At 34.4% G+C, this 24,680-nt stretch overlaps 2 protein-coding genes across 2 annotated transcripts in view; both read left to right on the forward strand.

Annotated features, from left to right (window-relative positions):
• LOC125654337 (uncharacterized) overlaps positions 1-24,680 on the forward strand; it is a 67,558-nt gene that overhangs the window by 23,792 nt on the left and 19,086 nt on the right. The gene's annotated exons all lie outside the window — the stretch shown is intronic.
• On the forward strand, positions 20,789-23,972 carry LOC125654339 (tripartite motif-containing protein 2-like). Its single transcript, XM_048884277.2, has 2 exons — positions 20,789-20,799; positions 22,190-23,972. Exon 2 carries the CDS (start codon positions 22,206-22,208, stop codon positions 23,877-23,879), a length of 1,674 nt encoding a protein of 557 aa, XP_048740234.2. The 5' UTR covers positions 20,789-20,799; positions 22,190-22,205; the 3' UTR covers positions 23,880-23,972.

Below are 24,680 nucleotides of genomic sequence, written 5' to 3' on the forward strand. Positions count from 1 at the left end.
ACTAGTATAATCAGAAACACAAGATTGGAATTAAAAATTAAAACATTATAACAATATGTTATGTTTAAACTTATAAAAAAGTTCAACTGTTTGGTGGATAAAAATATCTACACTTTACTAAATGTATGCATGTTTGACTATAGAATGGGGGTCAAACACACTGTCAAGTGAGGAAGGGGGGACAATTGAGGGGTTGGGGCAGATGTTACAAATCTCATATCGTTAAAGGCTCTGTTTATTACAAAAAAATTATGCACAATGGCAGGACCAAATAAAATACATTCATCCATCCTCCAACAAGTTCCATCAAACCTGTACTTAGGAATTACCATCTGAAGACCTAAAGCGGGGAACACAAATTTCTAACATCACCAAGAAGGCTGATTCAAACCTAGGCTATATCTGCGAAGAAATCTACAAAACTGCCCCAAAGGAAGCCGACGCAATACCTATATCTCATTTATATGACCTATCTTAGAGTACGTATCTTTTGTATGGGATCCTTACTACACTAAGGACATCAGCAACATTGAGAGAGTCCAAATCATCGGAGCAAGAGTTATCTCTCTGACCATACCAACCGAGTAGCAGAATGTATCAGTGCAATATTCAGAGATTTCAAACAACCAACACTTCATGACAGATGCTGTAACATTAGACTAACATACTTCTACAAGGTAGTTTAGGGACTGATGCCAGCCATACACCGCCACAAAATTACTGTACCCACCACGTACCTTGAAATTATGCAGAAGTGACAGAACCATCACTGCCCATACATATACAGACTATAATACTGATAAAATATCTGACCATTCAGCTTTACTATGACAGCAGAGGATTGATTTTTGCGACAAAGTCCTGCACTCTCTCACTAATTGAAATTACACTAAATTTGCAATTTGCTATGTATTCATAGATACAAGTATTGAACTGTTGAAGTAAAATATTAATATGTATATGCTACCCGGAACAAGGTTTAACCTGTTTACCTCCAACATATTTCCAAACTTAATTTTGATAAAACAAATAACCTCCATTGTTTACGATTATGGTGATTTATACAACACTTCAATATAAAGGATTACAATTCTGATTAGTCCCGATACACAATGCTGCTCATGTTCACTAAGTTCAGTTCACTCACCAGCATGCAGCAGCCATGATTTCGGTGCCTACTGGGCTACTTTTACTTTCACAGGAAGTGAATGCAGATCGAGGTCAAATTAACGTCGTAGACCCTGTTGTTTGGAATTGGACTCTGAGCATAGATTGATCATACATGATGAGTATTTACTCAATGATTGATCAGGAGAGATACTTCGAATTACATTTCATGCCCAGATATGTTGGGCCCAATGCGTCTTTGCTCCAACATCACAAACTGACAAACGGATGGTGACCGTGATACTGATAGTAACAGCTGAGTAAGGTAAATATCTTGTAAACATGCAGAACTTTGGAATACGTACTTTTAAGATTTGAATATCGTGGCCAGATAGCAGGATAGATAGATTACAATTTATCAAGTGTATGTATCAGACATTCTTAAAAGCAATTTTTCTTTGCCTATAAGATTTCAAAATAGACCAGACTTAATTTTATCTTATTCTAGGATATTTTAGTTTTGACTATATGGTAATTTGTCATGACTTTCGACAGGCTACATGTACCCCGATCATCACTGAAAGGCAACCGGGATGCAGTCTTTAAATCTGGAGTTCTGGGCAGAACTGTGCATTTCTGGAACAATGATGAGTTTAAGTGAAATGGTAATTTGTCATGAATTTCTACAGTGGCTACATGTACCCTGACCATCTTTGAAAGGCAACCGGGATACAGTGCAGTCTTTATCTGGAATTCTTGGCAGAACTGGACATTCCTGGAACAATGATCAATTCAAGTGAAACAGACTCGGGTGCAAGCAGACATTCTTGTAATTACAGAATGTATTCCTTAAGAGAGGCAACATGTGACCTGAAAACAATTCTATTCAGATCTATTTAAGGAATGAATTCAATATCTAATTCATCCAAGTATATACTGGGTTTGGGCAGTTTGCGCTTTTTTAAACTGCTAAGTGGTTTATGAAAAAGCACATTTTTGAACTTGCAAAAGAAATCAGACCAACTGCTGATATACGTGGTTTTCAGTGAGTTAATCAACGATTATCTATGAAAAGTTAGCTACACTGAACAGTTTCTTTTTTACATGAGTATATATACCTGAAACCCATTGCACATCATAAGAATTTTATTTTATTTTGGACAGTGCTCTTGTTGTAAAGTGTTATGTGTAATGCATGCGAGTTGTGGACCGGGGTTTGTAGTCATCTGAGAACAAGGATTGGCACGTTGGGTGGACTTAGAGAAATCTTCATATGCTAAACCCAGTTTTAGAAGAAACGAAGAAAGCAAACACTAGATCAGTTCCAACTAATAGAGCTGTCAATCAGGATAAGCAATAAAACATGTTGACCAAATTGGCACTCAGCTGTAATAAAACATTGTATGTAGGGAACATGTACTAGAAGGAAAGAGCGTTTATGTATACATTTAGTTTTTATGTAATATTCATTAATTATTATTATATGGTTGATATTAAATATGTAAGGCCACACCAATTTGTAAAATAGTTCTTCGGATTTTCAAACAAAAAAACTGAGGCGAGAGGGCGAAATTATTTCACAAATATTATTTTTAATTTTGGAGATAAAAATTATGAGGCGAGCGAATACAAGAAATATAAATATTTTTAATTGAATTAAGTGTGATTTTAAAAAGCGGGCGCCTAAAAATAAAGATCTAAAATCATCAGATATCATTTGTTTACCACATAAACTTAATATTTTTCAACTTTGTTGATATAGTTTACAATAAATAAGAAGTATTTCAGGTTTCAAAGACTTATTTTCTTTACACCTAATACATGTACTTTGCAACATTAACTGATAAGGTCTTTTTGAAGCATTTTATTTAAGTTTCATTTCTACAAACTTTCGATTCAGAGATATGCATATTGCTAGGGACACATCCAGTTTTGACATTCATTGCAAATGCAATATCCATTGCATCGCTTTGAGAATTTTCTTGAATTTTGATATGACATCACCAAACCTTTTGTGAATTTGTCGTTAACTGTCGGTCCGGTTTAAAATAGTCATCGATCAGTACCCCTTGCTTGTTGTAAGAGGCGAATGAATGGGGCGGTCCTTCAGATAGGACTGCAAAAACTGAGATCCTTGTCACAGCAGGTTTGGCACGATAAAGATCCCTCAGTGCCATAAGCGCTGAGCATAGGCCTAAATTTTGCAGCCCTTCACCGGCAATGGTAATGTCTTCATGTGAGTGAAATATTCTCAAGAGAGACTTCAGTCAATATATAGGCTAATCAAACAATCAATCATATGCTATCAATGTTCTTTAAATAGTGGCATCGAATAGCGCTTCAAAAGTTTCATCGGCTTCCAGTTCGATTCCAGCATAAGGAACAACTTTCAATCCAGTGTTATGAAGTATCGTACATATTAAGATAGACATCATGAATAACTTAACCGTATTACACTGTTAGGAAATTTCTCGAGAGCCCGCGCTTCTGTCATTGTCAGCATGTACATCAAGGTTATTTGTGCGCTTGTTGTAAAAATTTTAAAAAATATTTACGGATATTTTTGAACACGCGGGCGGATATTATTTTTTGATAATATTATAATTTGGATTTGTTACAAATAGAAGCGGCGAATCCGACGAACTAGATTACAAATTGGCATGGCCTAAATACTTATTTTTATTTTGAATTCTTTTTTACAAAGTGACATACTGGCACTAAAAAGGTATTTCATTTTTTGATTATGGCAATGAAAATAAGAACATATATATCAGGAATTTATATTTAAGGGAGATTTCACGCTTTCTAAATCATCCCTTACCAGCTGTTTAAAATTCATCCGCAATTACAATTACAAACCAGGTTGTTTTGGACATTGATATGAGTGTCACATGATTGGGATTGCTGTCTAAAAATAGTACTGATGAGAAATTAAGAAATGGAATTTGAGGTAATTTGATGATTGTAATCAGAAATATTTATTTAGAAATAGTACATCATAAAGGGGCATGGACACGATTTGAGCTGAAAATTTTAAAATTTCATTTTTCCATTTTTACTGTTTACAATGCTTAACAAAAGTATTTCTAATGGTCAACCAAAATTTGAATAGGAGTTGTTGAGTTACAAGTGAGATACAGCACTCACAATTCTTTGTAAAGTAAACAAGGCTTGCGCCATATTTTTGTTTACATATAGATAGCTTAATAGAAAATAGCATGTTTAAACCAAAATGAGATGCCAAACACTAGAAAGTATTTAATTGTGTTCAGAATTATCTGCTTTAAACGAAACATTTACTAGTATATTCAACCTATGTAAACAAAAACATGGCACAAGCCTTGTTTATTACAAAGAATTATGAGCTCTGCATCTCCCACGTACTTTGACAACTGACACTCAAATTTTTGCTGACCATTAGAAATACCTTAGTTAAGCATTCTAAACATTAGAAATGAAAAAATAAAATTTGAAAATTTTCAGCTCAAATCGTGTCCATGTCCCTTTATTTTCTCCCTCAGTGCCCTCGTCCGAAAATAAATATTTTCTTGACTATTTGATAACAAAACAAAACAGAAAAAGTGAATAGGTTGGTTCCGTTCATTACAAGATCGCTTTTAATAAGCAAACATCAAATTGACAAAGCTGAAAAATCACCAATGAAAACAGATGAATTCAAAACTGAAAATGGGCTGGGTGGGAGGGAAGGCTATTTAAGCACAGAAATACAAAAGCGACCTTTGTTGCTTGTAACGAATCTTGCATTGCCCGAACACTGACCAGTAGTAGTATATATACTAAGCACTGGTGCATGAGCTCAAAAACCCGCAAATGTATTTACGGAAAATAACCAAAAATGACGAAATGTAAAATGTAAAGAAATGAGTTTAATAGATATACAAATAATATCAATTAAGGAAAAAAATCGGGTATTTCTGACAGACCGCTTGCTCATGCAAGACACTGTGCTGCAGTATTTACATTCCCTTTGCATCTGCCTGATCATGAAGCAAAAGGGAAAATCTATATTTTTGTTTAAAGCCAAACAGTATTTCTATTTTTGGATCTACATGTATTTACTTTTGACCATCACAATATTTCAAAAGTTCATATTTTCATATGAGAAATTATATGGTTTTGTTTACAGGTAGAAATGCTACTGTCTGTCTGCATGTAAATTTAACATGCTTCACTTTCCGAGGTTGAAGTGAAATGTCTTCAATGTTTGTGCATGTTAGGAAATAATAGAAATACTGTAAGTCCAACATTGTACAGGTTTGTGTGTTGTGTGCAATAAATTGCAAGTGTTTTAACTTAACGAAAGCTACAGTTATGCAGCTAAATTCACAATGGGCATTAGATTGATTGTTTGCTAAATTTATGATCAATGGATGCATTCTTTCTACACAAATTAATAATAATCGGGAAAGTATTTGGCAGTTGCTTGAATATCATAGTCAATATCAACATAGTCATTGTTTTGCTTAAAAATCTTTCATTATAGTACCATGATTCAAAGTAATGTACCTATTGATTGATTAAATTGATAATCTGATTGAAAAGATCCCCAATAATTGCTAATCAGTTAAATTTTTTATCATCTGCTAGCAAATTAATAAATTGTTATTATCAATTATGAAATTGATTAAATATATCACTTGAACATCTGTATTATAACCCTGCATGATAGTTTAATAAGTGAATGCAAACTGATACAAAGTGCACTTAAAAGCTTTTTAAAAAGTTTATTTTCTCTCACCACAATCTTTCTCCTCTGAAATTCAAAGGGAATTAATAACTTATTAATTGATTTTAAAGTTTCCAATTATTTCTAACAATCAATTAATCTCCAATCACTACAAATGAAGGCCTGCAAAATTTATGCCAGAGCTTGTGACTTATGAGTTTTGGTAGTCTCTCCTCAAAGGATTACCTATTCAGTAGCCCCTTATTACAAACAAAGGGTTGCCTGGGACAACTTGCTTCTTTTTCCAGATTTATATTACGATCAACAAAACAATTAGAATGAAGAAAGGAAAAGACATCATAATAAATCACATAAATTGGAAACACTTATTGCACGCTTTCCTTGTGAATATGACATATTTTCTGAGAAAAGTTGATCTGCATTAGCTTCTATATTCTATCAATCCTTAAAATTAAAATCACGATAAATGTCAGAGTAAAAGAGATTAATTTGCCAGTGTGTATTTCTTGCTTATTATTTTTTAAATGAATATATACTTGTCCATATAATTGCACTAGTTGTATTTTTGTCTTAGATTTACTAATTTTGTCGATTATACAAATATGATTTTTTGAATATTCTGGTCTAAAGTTATTGAAATTCAGGTCCGTAATTAAATAAATATAAGTGATGATAATAAAATGTCAGATTTATAATAACAAATCTTGATTTTAAAATAGACACTTTTTAACCAAGAAATATCCCCTTGGATATTTAATTTAGCATTCATGTGACGTCACTATTAGTTCTTTCTAAACTCTAATTGTTATGACTGACCTTTTCTTAGCCTTCTACCACAACTCTCTTTTAGAAAAGAACGAAATAATTCCCTAATACCAACGTAAATATTATACTTACTGAGAACAGTTGTCGCCATCTTTAAACAGGAAATTCTCATTGCGCATGCGCATTTAACGCAATGGAGCTAAGTGTGTAAACTGTTCTTTTGGACTCGTGATTGTGTGTGACAAAATTCACGTACACACCGGAAACCGACACATATGACTATTTTATATTTTTTGAATCGAGTGTGATGAGAGTTAACGTTTCCGAACGAAATACTTCCCACTACACGGGTGCATGTAGTGGGAAGAAAAAATGTAGTGGGATAAAAGGTGTGTGTTCATACTCATGTAGTGTGATTCAGGCGCTTACAAACGCACACACACACACACACACGTGTAACGCGTGTCAAATGAACACGTTAACTTCTCACCTGCAACTGAACACTTCTACAGTTATTGATATTTTTGTTCGAAAATTTACTATTTGGTACTAAAAACAACATAGAAGACATTGCTGCGGTCGAAATTTGTGAAATATTGTTTTATTCACTCCTTAAATTTTTGCTTATCACGTGAACACTTTCCTTTACACACAGAACACTTTCCTTTGCACATGGTCAATTGAACACTTTCATTTACACACAGGCAATTGAACACGTAGTAGTTACCCCATATAATATTGTTGGTTATGTGCAGATACCCGATGGGTGTGGTCATAATGATACGAGGGAGCGTAGCTCCCGAGTAGCTCCCGAGTGTCATTATGACCACGCCCATCGGGTATCTGCACATAATCAACAATATTATATGGGGTAAGTGACTTGTACCATAGTTTACTATTATTCATTATATTTTATTATAGCTTTCGGAAGCGCGGTCGCCTGTTTACAATATGATGCCAATTGTTATGTCTTTACATTACACTTTGTGCACGATATATTTCTATCATAATGACTTTCTATCACCGAAAAATGTATTTTCATTAATTGTTTTCAAAAAGCTGTTTTAAAGTGCATATAAATGTTTGGACGGTTGGTTTTGATATTTTTATTTAACATTTACGTATTCTCCGACTTTTAGTACCGGTATTGGCTTTAAAGAATTGAAATTTAAAAATTCAAATAAAATTCTTAGAACCCATATTCGTGCATTTTTCTCTTTAAAAATTTAGCAATATATTCAACTGACGATGGTAGTTACTCTTTTGAATTTCCTATTCGATATCCTTCATTTTAATACATATTTTGACTAAATTGGCTGGGAAAACATTTACATGTATATACAATATTATCGATTTTTCAAAAATGGTGAAACATAAGAGAAAAAAAAATTAAGAATTGTAAGACGCGAAACCATAAAAGAAACACAAGTCTGATTCACTCTGTCCGCTAAACAAGTTTATCCCTCAAACGCGTTCTTATCACGTTACTGGGTCTTTTATAAAACTCTTTATAAATGATACCCGTATTTCTACGTACACGTGTTTCTCGACTTGGGGAGAATATGGAAATAGAAAGTATTTGGGACGAGACCATTGACGATAGTATCTTGTATCAAGGTTTAAGTGAGATTCAGTGCGAATATCTATAATGTATTTGGAAAACTTAGTATTCTGAGTCAGTTATGTGCAGATCTCGAGAAACTTCATACAGTGGACAGTGATGCTGTTGGGTTTTTTTGTTTTTGAGAATGTGGGCGGGGTTTGAAGAAAAGTGTGGGTTATGTACAGATACCCACACTTTAAAAAAAAAGAAAGTACGCCAAACTATGGTACAATTTCCTTTACACACGGTCTAGTGAACACTTTCCTTTACACACGGTCAAGTGAATATTTTCCTTTACACACGGTCAATTGAACACTTTCCTTTACACACAGGCAATTGAACACTTTCCTTTACACACAGGCAATTGAACACTTTCCTTTACACACGGTCAATTGAACACTTTCCTTTACACACAGGCAATTGAACACTTTCCTTTACACACGGTCAATTGAACACTTTCCTTTACACACGGTCAAGTGAATATTTTCCTTTACACACGGTCAATTGAACACTTTCCTTTACACACAGGCAATTGAACACTTTCCTTTACACAAGGGCAATTGAACACTTTCCTTTACACACGGTCAATTGAACACTTTCCTTTACACACAGGCAATTGAACACTTTCCTTTACACACGGTCAATTGAACACTTTCCTTTACACACAGGCAATTGAACACTTTCCTTTACACACGGTCAATTGAACACTTTCCTTTACACACAGGCAATTGAACACTTTCCTTTACACACGGGCAATTGAACACTTTCCTTTACACACAGGCAATTGAACACTTTCCTTTACACACGGTCAATTGAACACTTTCCTTTACACACAGGCAATTGAACACTTTCCTTTACACACGGTCAATTGAACACTTTCCTTTACACACGGGCAATTGAACACTCTGACACACACGGGCAAATGAACACTCTGACACACACGTGTAATTGAACACTCTGAAACACGCAGCCAGTTAAATACTCTAACTTGCACAATCAATTAAACACTCTGATACACACGGGCAATCAAACATTATGAAACATCCAAACAATCATTCTCACGCTAAATGTAGATTGGCCTTCTTGCGGTATCATAAAATACGTATTTCATTATAACGGAAGAAGGCCAATCTCTAAAGCTTACAAAAAAGCGTGAAACGATTACATAAATCGAAATTGGGATGGGGTAAACAGGGAATCCACACATTTCGTTGAAATTATCGCCGCCAGAAAAGCAGAAGAGGGAGGGTAGTATTCATTGGATGATTATATGATTGATTGATTATTTTACGTCCCGTCGAGAATATTTTATTCAAATTGAGACGTCACCATCTGCAGGTGAAGTACCACGAATTTAGACCTATCCTTAGGGTTCAGGGTCGTAGCAGTGAGGGTTCTTTATCGTGCCAACACATGCTACTACAAGGGACCTCCGCTTAAATAAGGTAACATCCAAAAGATCCGTGATTCTCACTTCTATATTCACTTCTAAATGTCGAGCGTTTGGCGAACGAGCAATCACTACCAATTTTAACGTCTTTAGTTTGACGCATGAAAGGTGCTTGAATTCACGACCTCCCGGTTACGAAGCGAACGCTCTACCACTGAGCTACCACGACCGGTCGGGGATGGGGTGGGGTGGGGGGGGGGGGTAGTCGTGTCCATATAAATGATAACTTTAAATGTAATAATAACTTATAATAATAATTATATATATATATATATATATATATATATATATATATATATATATATATATATATAGGTAGAAAATTAAAAAGATACACGAAGACGTTTAGTAAAGCTTTAGCGCTTTCATTTCAGAGCTTCTGAAGATTTGAAATGAAAGCGCTAAAGCTTTACTAAACGTCTTCTTTAATATTTTACCTATACATTGCGAAAAGTATTTATTCTCTCTCTCTCTCTCTCTCTCTCTCTCTCTCTCTCTCTCTCTCTCTCTCTCTATATATATATATATATATATATAATTATATATATATATATATATATATATATATATATATATATATATATATAATACCCCCTCGTTTACCAATGCATGCTGTACGGGCACAGGAACCTGAAGTATGGATATTACTACCCCCACCCCCTTTTTTATAATTTTTTTTTTGGTGGCAATAATTTCTCTAAAATGTGTGAATTCCCAGTCTATTTCATCCCTCTTTCGATTCATGTAATCGTTTCACGCCTTTTGTAAGCTTTAGAGATTGGCCTTCTACCGGTATTATAAAATACATTTTATTAAAGCGTACAAAAAGCGTGAAACGATTACATGAATCGAAAGAGGGATGAGATAGACTGGAAATTCACACATTTCAGAGAAATTATTGCCAGCAAATACTGGACGTGTCCTCTCATGACTTTTGTAATACAAATTCACCAAGTTGATTTTGAAATCTTATCAATGCAAGGTGAAGATAACGAACAGTGATCAATCTCATAACTCCTACAAGCAGTACAAAATAGATAGTTGGGCAAACACGGACCCCTGGACACACCAGAGGTGGGATCAGGTGCCTAGGAGGAGTAAGCATCAGTCCTATAATATACGCGCATCAAATCAATTATTGCTCTCATCAATTCAATTGATGCGCACATCCATGTGGTGGAAATATTGCTTGCAAAAATTAATTTAGAGCTTTGTATGAATGACTTGATTATCTCTTTCATTCAATTAAGGATCTTTTTAATTATATACAAGGCTATTTCATATGTAATTAATGCGCGCATCATTTTTTTTTTAAAGAGAGCAACAATTCAATTAATAGTTACTCTCTCTAAAAGAATTATTGCACGCATCAATTTAATTATAAATTAATGATATCATTAATTCAATAGAAGAGAGCAATAATTCAATTATTGTGCACATTAAGTGATGTTAGAATTAATGAATTATTGCTCTCTTCAACTGAATTGTAGCATGCATTAATTCTATTGTTGATGTCATTAAATTATAATTCATTTGGAGAGAGCAACAATTCAATTATTGTGTGCATCAATTCAGCAGAATAGATAATGCTATCAATAATTCAATTCATGCTCGCAATATTATGTAAGATTCTAAAGTGCGATGGTAGCTCCAAAATGCGATGGTCACACCAAAGTGCGATGGTCTGCGTCAAAGTGCGATGGTTTGTTAACGTTACGGACGACAAAGTGCGATGGTGACGCCAAAGTCCGATGCAAACTCCCCGTCGAGGCCTCATTACGTCACCTACGAATAGAGAATTGTGAGCAAACGAACTCTGGTGGAAGTTTGAGTCCGATGGTGCGGAGTTCAGTAACGTTTATGACGTCACGTCATTGTGACGTCATTCTTAACGTCTTTCAAAATGAAACTGAAGAAATGTTACATGGACGACAGCAACGGGAAGATGTACACTGTTGAGGATAGTGAGAACGGCAAAGTACATTTGTTGTAGAACTATCTTCTTTGCCCAAACATTCTGTAATTCATTATCATTACTTTGACGTACACGTATCAAATTCCTGGGGTGGGTGGGTGCTATAATACAAAACATTCTATACGATTTCGCGTTGGAAAATTTTGTGTTTAATACCAAAACTAGATTATAATGAAATAAGTTCTTCTTATTTTTTGTACATGGATTTTTGCACTTATATTTTGGTAAAACAACACACGGTTGGTTCAGTCTGTACCACAACACTGTGTCGTTTACAAACCAATGGATTTCGGCGTGTAACACCGTCGCACTTTGGCGTGTCAGACCATCGCACTTTTGCCGCATTAGTGAGGACGATCGTACTTTGGCGTGCCACACCATCGGGCTTTGGCGCAGACCATCGCACTTTGGCCTGACCGTCGCACTTTGGAGTCCCATCGCACTTTGGAGTCTTACATATATAATGCAGAATTGAAAATATCATAAATTATTTGAAGAGATCTTTGATTGTAATGTTGCGTGTATGAAATGAATTGATAATATCTTCAGATAATTAAAGATATCTTCAAATATCTGAGTTTGTTAATTTGGCACTCCATAGAAAACTGTTCTTAGTGGATTCAGGTGCTTTCTGACTCAAGACATCATACCTGGCCTCAAGATCATAAACTGAGAATAGCCTTAAGTCTAAATTTCAAATCCAGCTTACTTTTGAAATAATGTTCATAAACAAATAAAATTTTCAGTATATTTTTGTATTTGATTTTTATTTTTATATAAACCACAAGATTTTTTAAACCTCTGTGCGAGATAAATCTTAAGATATACTGTAAATGTATTACATTTGGCTGTGTATTCTATTTAGCGCCTTTGGCGGAACGCAGCTTCCGCTAAATCAAGTACATCGCTAAATGCCATCCGTAAATCTAGATGTTTAAAGTAATTCAGGAATGCGCTAAATCAAATCTACGCTAACTTGTTGAAAAAAACCGATTTCCGCCAAATATCGTACACGCCAAATATAATACGTTTACAGTAAGTGATCAGAATTTTTACTGAAGTCTATTCTCAGTGTATGGTTTTAGGACCAGCTCACCACAAATGAATCTCACCATACAATTAATAAACACACACTTGAATATGTTGCAGAAAAATAAAGATCAGGTGGGTCGCATTTACGTATAGCCACCTCTTTTCTAATTTCTTCATAGGATTCATTTTTTATTAAAGGGATTTCTCTCCTCGTGACGGTGATATTTAAAAATTTGTCACATATTAAGAAATTTTATAATCCCTTAATAGTATGTACCGGGCTAATTTCTTAACTGTTTGGTAAAAATGTTGACAATTAAGAATCAGTCACTGGTTATCCATGTGAAATTTAGCTATCTCATATCAATGAACTCTTGATTATTTTACTACAATGTACCATATTAACCAATTTAGGAAATAATTCCTTATTTGTGTAAAATTTTTGATTTGATATAAAGAGCAAACTGAAATGATAAACCAAAGTTCACATTGAACACCAGTGAGGCAATCGTATACAAATCTCAAATTCATATACATGTATTACAAAATTTATTAAGATATTTGAATCATTCTAATTTTTTAATGTTTCATGGTAGCAATGAAAACAGCAGGTCTTTTATTCTCAGTCATATATTCTATTATATTACAGGGAATATTATATATACAATTAGTAAATATATATACATCATATATGTAATTGCATGTGCGAGAAAAATGTATACATACATGAGTTATTAAACCACAGACATATCAATAAATTTACATTTAATACATTGAATGAATTGAATGTAGTCCTTTGATCAAATAATCAACAAAGATGGAATCATATGATAATACTTGTATTTGTAAAAGAAAACAAAGAGATCCAATTCTCATACAAATGATATATGTACAAATATCAAAATCAACAAGAGGCCCATGGGCCACATAGCTCACCTCAGTCACCTTGGCCCTGTTGTTGTGATTTTTATGTGCTATTTTATCAATCTTTATTCTCATGAATAATGTGACCCAAACCTAGCTCTAAAGAACACAACATTACCAAATTAATTCATATAACACAACGATATGACTGGCACGAGATTGCTATTCTGGATAAGACCAAGGTAAAAAGTCATAGGTCTTGGTATGATATGAAAGACCTTGCCATAAGAAATCTATATACAATACATGAAAGCCCTATCTAAAATAGTCCTGGATATACTTAATAGGTTATACTTTCTGAAGAGAGGTCAAACTCTGAGTTCAGTGTCACAAGGTCAAAGAACATAATATGAAATGAAAGGTTTTATCATAAGAAATTCATAATATGTATATATGAAAGATCTACCTTAAACACAATGTAATTCATGACATACTGATTAGATCAGATTTGTTTTGCCATAAAAATTGTATATATACAAGATATAAAAGCCCTAGCCTATTCTAAATAGTTCAAGAAATATTTTTAAAGATTTTTCCTTTATGTACCAGCATATAAAACTTTGATCCCCTATTGTTACATGTACCACACCATACCTCTGGGGGGAAATGATTTTAACAAACTTGAATATGTACTATGTAAGGCGGGTTTAATGTAAATTTCAACTTTTCTGACCCAGATAATTTGAGAAGAAATTTGTTAAAATTTTCCCCAACATATCTGCATGTCAAACTTTCATCCCCTGTTGTGACCTCGCAGGGACCATGCTTTGTACAAACTTGGATCTATTCTATACCAGGAAGCTTTCATGTAAATTTTCATTTTTCTGGCCCAATGGTTTATGAGAAGATTTTCCCTAGTATATATTTGCATGGGGAAAAAACCTATTGTGGCTCCACCATACCCTTCGGGGCCATGACATGCACTATATCAGAAAGCTTTCATGCAAGGTGAAGATAATGAACAGTGATCAATCTCATAACTCCTACAAGCAATATAAAATAGATAGTTGGGCAAACACGGACCCCTGGACACACCAGACGTGGGATCAGGTGCCTAGGAGGAGTAAGCATCGCCTGTTGACCGGTCACACCCGCCGTGAGCCCCATATCCTGATCAGGTAAACGGAGTTATCCGCAGTCAAAATCAGTGTGCCAAGAACGGCTTAACAATCGGTATGAAACACGTCAGACAGCATTTGACCCAATACGAGGTCGTAATTTCATGTAAATTTCCACTTTTTTGACCCAGTGGTGCTAAAGAAGAAGGCTTTCCCTATATATTCACATGTAAAACTTGGATTCTATGTTGTGGCCCCTTCCTAACATATTTCCTCCCTATACTTGTGTTTAAACATTCATTAAAGCCCCATCAGACTCGAAAAATGATTTCATTTGTTGATGTAGCCATGTTAGGTAGCCAGTCAAAATCGAACCCTGTTGCTATTTGTATCTATTTCAACTATCCTGGTCCAGTGGTTCTTGAGAAGGTTTTTAATGACCTCACCCTATTTTTGCATTTACATGATTATTTCCTCTTTGAAGGGTGCACGACCCTTATATGAACAAACTTGAATACCCTTCATCCATTGATGATGCGTACCAAGTTTGATTGATATTTGCCCAGTGGTTCACTCTGGAGAAGACGATGAAAATGTGCAAAGTTTACAGACAGACAACAGACAACAGGCAAAGGTGATCAGAAAAAGCTAAAAAGTATATAAACATGTTCAATGTTAAACCTGTTTGTTGTATTGCTAAACAGCTCCATTGCCAGCATCTACCCTTACTGAGCTTCCAGTGTTAGACCTTGATATAATCATCATCATCATCACTCATTTTGACTATCCAGGCCAAATTAATATTTTGCAAGGGTGAGGCCTGGCTGTCCTGTCGAGGATGAAGTTTGTTTTTCTATACTTGGCGACCCAGTGGATTGATCCTATCCAATCGTCTCATTTTAGGATCTCATCCCATGTCAGCTTTGGTCTACCTGTGATGTTCTTTACTGTTGATCATGATGCATAACATTCTGACAAATCGGCAAAAATATTTAGAGAAGTGATTAGTAAAAGGTCTTCATAGGGATAGCAGTAAATGTATATTTAGATGAAAATCATAATTTCTATTTCTACAAAATAAGTGTTTATCAAATGATCAGCTGTAAATATTCATTCACATATATCGATCAATTATCATTTTTAAAAGATTCAAAGTGATACCTATATCATAAATAGAGATTGTTTTTATGAAAAACAAATGTCTCCCCAGCTCCCAAAAATTGGAAGTGCTCAAAATGAAACCTCCATCCCCTTAATGTACTGCATGGTATGGAAGAGAAAGCATGAGCAGGAACATAGATATTATGAACTCTGATCAGCCACATCGGAGAAGATTTCACAAACTATTTTATACCCTCCACCCCTCAGATCCACTCTGTTAAGGACAACATTTGGATCCTCCTGTCCCTGCAATATGCACATCCGTAAATGGCATTGAAGTATTGTATAAAATTTCAAGTCTATCGGAGAAGCTGTATTAAGGAGGAGAGGCATTCACATGCTATTTTAACATCCTCCATCCCTCTTAGATCCACTATAACTTTTAGGAAAATAATTGGATCCCCTGTCCCGAAAATATGCACATCTACAAATGGCAATGAAGCATTGAATGAAGCATTGTACAAAGTTTCAAATCTATCCAATAAGCTATATAGGAGGAGAAGTGTTGACAAGGTATTTTACATCCTCCACCCCTCTTAGATCTATGCTATAACTTTTAGGAAAATAATTGGATCCTCTCGTCCCACCAATATACACATCTACAAATGACAATGAAGCACTGTAGAAAGTTTCAAGTCTATCCAATAAGCCATATGGGAGGAGAAGCGTTCACAAGATTTTGGCAGACAAACGGACAGGAAGTACAAAAATAATATGTCTCCCCCTGAAAGAGGGGACACATAATTACAGTACTGCAATATTAATACTGTATTTTAGTTGGAGGCTGTAAAAATACAAATCATCAATATACTCTTAAGGTGCCAATCAAAACTTGTATATATACCTTTTCTCAATACATTGTAATGAGTTTTATTTCATCTCTAGTGGACTCTCTTTAGGAATGGCTCATTTTGCTGGGAATATGGGCATCTAGCTATCCTGGTGCCATACTCTTTAATGAATATTGTAATTTCTGGGTTATGTCAAAACCACTTCTACTCTTTGATGCAAAATTACGTTTGACTGAAATAATACAGTGAAGGTTATTTAAAAACAAGAAATCTAATAGTAGACATATTCAAGCAATACCTGTTTCCTACCACTACTGACTATTCCAATATTTATTCAAATTCAATGGAACCACTGCATTTCATACACTAATTTGTCAAAATGCACACTACTGTAATGTAGAGGGTATGTTACAACTTACATGTATCAGATAAGACGTATCATCAATATTCTACCTATTAATATCTGCCCCAAAACCTGATTTTCATGCACCCTAGTTATGATGGACTGTATTATAATGGTATTTATCAAGGTCTTTCATCTGTCTGTTAGCTTTTTTAAAAATTCAAAATCTTAGTTTATCAATCCTTATACCCATTCAGGGGATCTTATCAGTAATTAAAAAACTGATTAATGTTTTTGAACATAATATCTAACAAAGATACTTACGTACATATATGTAACTTTAAAATAAATACTTATGTCCTCTTCAAAAGGCGGTTTTAATGCACATTTTGAATTGAAATTTTCAAACTTTAATGCACATCAAATATACTTCGTTGAATAGATATATAGGCTCCTGTACAATGGAAAATTTGGGTCACGTGCATCATACCCATGGTTAGCTATAGATTTAGATTTATGCTGAAGCCAAATTCATTGCTTTGTTTTAAACAATCAGATATACTGTAGGTGTGACTTTCGTCTTGCAATACTTTTTTCCCATGCTTGATCATCAATATATAAATATAAATCAGAATCGTTTACGGACAATTTTACATCTTTCAATATAAATAATTAACTAGAACAACCAATACTGGGTTAATTTCACAATGATAAGAATAAAAAAGGTGTGTAAGTCTCGTTTGGTTTCACCGCCGCTCTTACTACTTCCGGGTATCAGAATGTTTGAAACATATACGCTAGATGATATACAGTTGTAACTGCAAGTCAGCGGTAATATGTCATTTGGTTTATCATTTGCGATCGGCTACACACACAAGAAGGGGATTACCCTTTCTTGTAGTTTATTTAGAATCCCTTGCTAAACTAAGGAAGCGATGGATAACGAACAGTGATCAATCTCATAACCCCTATAAGCAATACAAAATAGATAGTTGGGCAAACGTGGACCCCTGGATATAACAGAGGTAGGATCAGGTGCCTAAGAAATAAATTGTTTAAATATTTTAGGTTATATTCTAATTAGTACAGGATTTGTTAGAGATAAATTGCTTAGTTATTCTGTTGTGGGATAATGTGACATCCTGTAATCATCTTATAGTGTGCTGAATACTTCTAGCAGTAGTACTACGTCATTGATTAACACCAGACCTTCAATATCGCTCCCCCTTTAATCGTCAACGAGCGGACATAGAGAAGAAGCGGCAGGATTACAGGTCTGCTTTTAATCAGACTGGTTTATTATAGGTATCTATTCTATATACAGCATCATTTGTTAGAGATAAATTGACTTTCGGATCGTGTACTATTTGTCAAAACCCTGACTACTAATTTGGCACAAATAATATACTTAATTTGTCTACATACTTACAATGTATCAATATATATTTAACATATTTCATCGTAATTGTTTTTACAATGGAGAATTCATGATAGATGATACAAATCAGATCTAACATTAAGGCAACTTGCTACAAACTTTTTGAAACTACTGAAAATGGATACTGTTTATACTACTTATGATTATATAAGTAATGAGAACACTTTGTATAGAGTTGGATAGGGGGGAATACCTCGAAAATTTTGAACATCATAGAAATTATACAAGTTCTTAACGGTTTAGAAATTTGGTATTTCTACACATTTTAACTAGAATAAGCTAACACAAAAAATGTATATCAACCCATTCATCCAATGTTTCTGTTTGTAGCAAGTATTCTTATGGGTGTTCTTACATAGCAGATTTTTTCAGAGTTCAGAAAAATATATCCTACATAACTCAAAATTTAATCAGTTGGTACCAGCTTTATCTCTATTAATCTAAATATATCTAAAAATAAAGAATCCAATCTACGCACGTAGCATTGTTACGGGAGGGCGGAAAATGTATGACCTCACGAATTCCTGAAAATTCTTGAATTCCAAAAATAACGGGGAAAAATCCAACAAAAACAGAAAAGAGATGTAAAAAGATAGCTCTGCTCAAAATCCTAAATCGTGGCGAGGAGGGGGTTGGGTTGCATAAGTTTTAATTTTTTGGGACCAGCTTTCATTTCTAGTACTATTCACTACTACTAATCATATAACGGGGAGATGTAAAGATAGCGAAAAAGGTAATTGGGTAATAAGAGGGGACAACTGCTATATAGCCAGTTTCCCGTGGGAGAAAAGCCTAGGTAAAAGGCTACAAGGCTACTTTAATTTACAACACCGTGTTCGATATTCTCTCCGGGTGTCGTGTTGAACCCACAGCCTGTAATGCGTTTATCTAGATAATGTATGCTTCTTCACCAAGCATACAGCTTGAGAAGTAAAAGTTACGGGTCTTATAAATAAACAGAGGTCCTGTTTTACGGTAGCTGTTGGCACGATAACGAACCCCCATTACTACCACCTGGTGACGTCTCCATACGTACATGTAGGGAACTCGAGAATGTAACGTAATATAACAAACAAAATCACGTGTTTAGATATTCGGGAAGTTATTGAAAAAGTATTCACAAAATACATGTAGTCTCCTCTTTTCTATCTTAAAACATGTTAAACAGTGGTGTTTATCATAGAGATAGGGTTACTGAGGCGCACCCTCCACCCCCAGCCTCCAATCCCCAATTGAAAATTATTTTTGTTTTACAATATTCAAGCTATAAAATCTAGACATTTTGAATACCCCATCTAATGGTATTCACTAATGATTTCAATCCTTGAAATTTAACTCATATTTCGTTTAAGGTAACAGTCTTATAAGAAAACGTGGTTACGTAGGGTCGGTGTAATGACCTGATAAGTGTAATGCCCTGATTGACCTGATGGGCAATAATTCTATCTACACTAAAGCACATTTTAAAAATATGATATTTTAAGATTTGATCGAATTAAATATACGTTTTTCTTTCATAAAATACTACTTTTTCAAAAATAGCTGCATTTTAATGCATACTAATTCATCATTTTCAAACCCGAGGGGTGTAATGTCCTGATATTTAGTGTAATGTCCTGATGAGACATTTCTACAAAAATGCTACATTTTTACGATGTTTTATGCATCCAAATTGATTATGGTTATGAGTTGGTATATATCTTAAGATATTCAACTATTATTTTTAATATTTGTTGGTTATTTTTCATCATTTTAGGTTTAAAATAAACCAAGGGTGTAATGTCCTGATATCGGAATGACCTGATGACATGGTAGAGCGTTATTGAGTAATGTCCTGATGTGTTATTTTATTGTCACAAAGCTTCTTTTGATGATATTTGTTTTCATGTTGAATTCTTTCACAAACATGCACCTATCAAAAACTAACTATTGATAAGGAAATAAACTTTGAAATGAAATAGTTATTGTTCCTTATAACTTGTTCTGTCATTCTTTATATATTATAAAAGAAAAAAGAACAAAACGATTATTTTATACCCATTTTATCGCATTTAGCAAAAGCAAATATTGTAATGTCCTTATAATTAGTGAAATGAAGTATTTAACAATAATGTGAATAAATCCTAAGAATGCAAAAAATGAAGATTTTCTTTCAAATGTATTGCATAAAAATAAAAGGGGGGTATCATCAATTAGTTTGTCATATCAACAATACTAGTATTCATGAGGAGAATTGTAAAAATACCAAAGCTGTTTATAAGGTGTAAACAGATTTTAAGCTGTACAACTAATTTCCTGTGAAAAGAGAGATAACTCTAAATTTCAGAATGACACCACAGAGCGCCTGTGCGGCGTTTCAGTCTTGCCGATCAAACCACGCCATTCAACATACACTGAAACATGGACGTGAATTGAGACCTTACTAGAGAAGTGTACTGCTACAGGTAACGTTATGATCAATTATTGGAAGAATAACTCATTATCAAAATGTCGTTTTTTATCCAGGAATCTGATTATTTTTAAGTTATAAGCACAATTCATTTAAAACGAAAGTTGCATCTGCTGACTAGCTTTATCTTGAGGGGCGTTGGCGTGCACATCACTCGGTTAAACCCACAGCAACGCTCGCGAAGTTGATTGATAGTATCTATGCCTATGTCTCATATATTTCTACTTTATTGAAAAAATTGCCGACTCCTGTGGTCACAACATTTGTACCTGGTAAATAATTAAATGGTGACTTTATAAATTAATCAAATAGTCTTGTTTTAGGCCTAGCTTACGTTTTAATGAATTCTATTATTTTCGATATTGCTATAATGTACATTGAAGTGGGGAGGGTATTAATTATAAATAGTCTTGTTTTAGGTTTAAATGATTCTTATTGTTATCGACATTACTAAATTGTAAGGGGGGGGGGGGGGCGTCTGCCTGTGTCCATGTTTGCAAAATATTGTTACTCAATACTGAGATTAAGAATTTTTTAAGGTAGCTCCATCCTCATGTGACTTATCAATATTAATGGTTAAAAGTGGAAAAACTTTATTAATTTCCACTCAATATAGTTTAATTTAATTATTAACCAAAGCAAATATGCATGTTGCCACCTTTTGATGTCAGACATACAAAGACAGAAATATACATCAACATCAGAAAATCACACATTTTCCTTAAACAGAATAATAAAAATAGATAAAAACTTGTTGAAATGTCAAAATTTAGATATCAACAGTTTTTAAAAAAAAACCTGCTGATTCATTAATAAGCATAGATTAACAGTAGAGGAAATTCCAGCATAGGAATTGCCATTGACAACATTTTTAAAATCATAAATAATTGATTATCTATGGAAAATATAAACTTTTTTCAGTAATAATAGTTTACCAGATTTTTTATTATATCCAGTGAATAAAACACCTCAGAAAGATATATGTCTATCATGTGCAAAGTTTAATTTACTAAGATTTTTGCAAAAACTTATGACATCACATGGGGATCGATCAACCTTAAGCTATTATGGTGAGTGTTTATTGCCACCTTGTTGAAAACAGAAGTAAAAAAAAAAAGAAAAAATACTACAACGGGTCAACCTGATTCAGCGAATGTTGGCTGTTGATGTCTGTTCAATGTTATGCAGCTGATAGGGTATACGAATTTATTGTATACTATGTTACATTTTCTGATTAAATGTGACAGGGTTTAGAATATACAACTATGTACTTGAATATTTTTCATTGCAGTACGTATAATTCTAGATAACACTTTCACAAGTAGACTTAGTTCATCAAAAATTTTGTTATGTAATTTCTAAATTTCACATTTTTCAAATTGTAGAATATATAGATTAGCCATGGACCCCCGCCACAGTGCCCAAGATGTCATCCGATGTGACCTTTGTGAGACAGCTATAGTACAGATGTACTGTGATTTCTGCCACGTCAATCTATGCATTGCCTGTATAGGAAAACATGTTGCTGATGACTATCAAAAACACATAGTGGTCCCATACCAAAATCGAAAATCTACCTTGATCTATCCAAAGTGCAGTACACATCAAAATAAGGTCTGTGAATTTCATTGCAAGGAATGTGACAAGTCTGTCTGTTCATTGTGTACTGATAACCTGTTGTCCTCTAGTGAACATAAAGGTCATACATTTTCAATTCTATCTGAAATCTACAACAAAAGAAAAGCAGACATTACAAAAGATTCAGAGGAGATAGAAAACATTATTTCTCCAACATATGAAGAAGTGGTCACTGATTTAGAAACTCAAATAACCAACTTGGATGGAGAATACGTGAAATTCACAACAGTAGTTACAAAACATGGAGAGGAATGGCACAAGGAAATTGACAATGTCATCAACAAAATCAAAAATGAAATAGAAGAGATGAAAATCAAACACCTGGAAATTCTGAAGAAACATTTCGCTGAAATCAAACAGATACAGTCCCTTATTGAGCAATCCCTGATTACTCTGAAGAAAATGGAGGAATCCAATGAAGTGTCTGTGACCATGGAATACAGATCCAAAAACAAAGAATTCAGAAAACTTCCTCCCAAAGTCCAAGTCTCACTGCCCACATTTAGTCCAACCACGATAGACAGAGAACAGCTTTACAAGTCACTGGGATCTTTGATACCATTATCATTTACCACAGATGAAAATGGCTACACACTGAAGAAAGCAGAAACCTCATACAAAGAACTGATGGACGAACCAGAGCTTGTCACTACAATAAATACTGGGTATGAAAAACTCCGCAGTGTTACCTGTCTCAGTGAAGAAGAATTCTGGACAAGTAGAAAAGTCAGTGATATGAAATGCTTTAATGTTCAAGGTACAGTTATCAATACAATCAAAACAAAATCAGGGAACTGGCCAAATGATATAGCAGTGACAAGTGATGGTGATCTAGTGTACTCTGACTGGACAACAAAGACTGTGAATCAAGTGAAGAGTGGACAGATAGAGGAGGTGATCAGACTACAGGGCTGGATACCTTTCAATCTCTGTGTCACCTCCTCTGGTGATCTCCTGGTTACCATGTACAATGTTGATAGAACACAATCCAAAGTTGTCCGTTACTCAGGTTCCACAGAGAAACAAACAATGCAGTATGATGATGAGGGTAAGCCTCTATATTCAGGAAATGATTATATTAAATACATCAGTGAGAACAGAAACCTGGATATCTGTGTGGCTGACAGGAAAGCTGGTGCAGTAGTGGTGGTCGATCAGGCTGGAAAACTCCGATTCAAATACACTGGTCATTCTTCTACTACCAAAAAGAAAGCATTCATACCCCGGGGAATCACAACAGACAGTCAGAGTCAGATCCTGACAGCAGACCGTGATAACCACTGTATCCACATCCTGGACCAGAATGGACAGTTCCTACGCTATATAGATAACTGTGATCTCAAAGACCCATTTGGTTTATGTGTGGACAAAAGTGAGAATTTGTTTGTTGCTGAGATTATATGTGGAAATATCAAGAAAATCAAATATATGAAATAAGTGTTCTGGCCACACTAGAGACACTATGTTCAAACTTCAAAGTATCAAATGTTCAAATTTCAAATTATCAAATGTTCAAACTTCAAATTATTAAACGTTCAAACTTCAAAATATCACATTTTTAATCTTCAAAGTATCGAGGTAAACCTACTTTGATTAAATTGCAGGAAATAATACGGATATTGCAAGATATTCAGTAGGCTATTTCCTCCGGGATGAACTTCCTGATCTATTCATAGAAATGACATCAATTGTATAAAGTCTATGAAAGATCTTCACCTTTTGAAACACATCTGATAGCAAACCTTGCTGGTAAGGGATGTTATTGGGAGGCTTCATATAATTGCTCTCCCTAACAAATCAGTTGAAGGTATATTGGTATCATTCTGTGCATCCATTGTTATCTATTAAAAGACAATAATCTTACTAATGATAAGAAAGAAACATGGGTCATCGGCAATTTTTTTCAAGGGAGCAGTGGAAAGGACGATTATTGGCCAGTTTTCAAGGAAAATGTAATTAAAGAAGAAATGGATAAGTTTTCTGCTAGTAGTTTCATAATTGCCCTCCTCCTAGGCACCTGATCCTATCTCTGGTGTGTCCAGGGGTCCGTGGTTGCCCAACTACCTATTTTGTATTGCTTATAGGAGTTATGAGATTGATCACTGTTCGTTATCTTAACCTTTCATGCTAAATAATTATATGGATTAGGAAAAAGTATATGATTCATTGCATAATATTCTAGGGTTGGTGTCAAAATACGTAATATATGAGCTGACGCAAATTCAATAATTCCTATAG

The sequence above is a fragment of the Ostrea edulis genome, chromosome 7, assembly GCF_947568905.1.
Source record: "Ostrea edulis chromosome 7, xbOstEdul1.1, whole genome shotgun sequence".
Taxonomy (NCBI): Eukaryota; Metazoa; Mollusca; class Bivalvia; order Ostreida; family Ostreidae; genus Ostrea; species Ostrea edulis.

Excerpts from the sequence above, each read along its gene's own strand:
- LOC125654339 (XM_048884277.2), top strand. The coding sequence starts at position 22,206 with ATGGACCCCCGCCACAGTGCCCAAGATGTCATCCGATGTGACCTTTGT.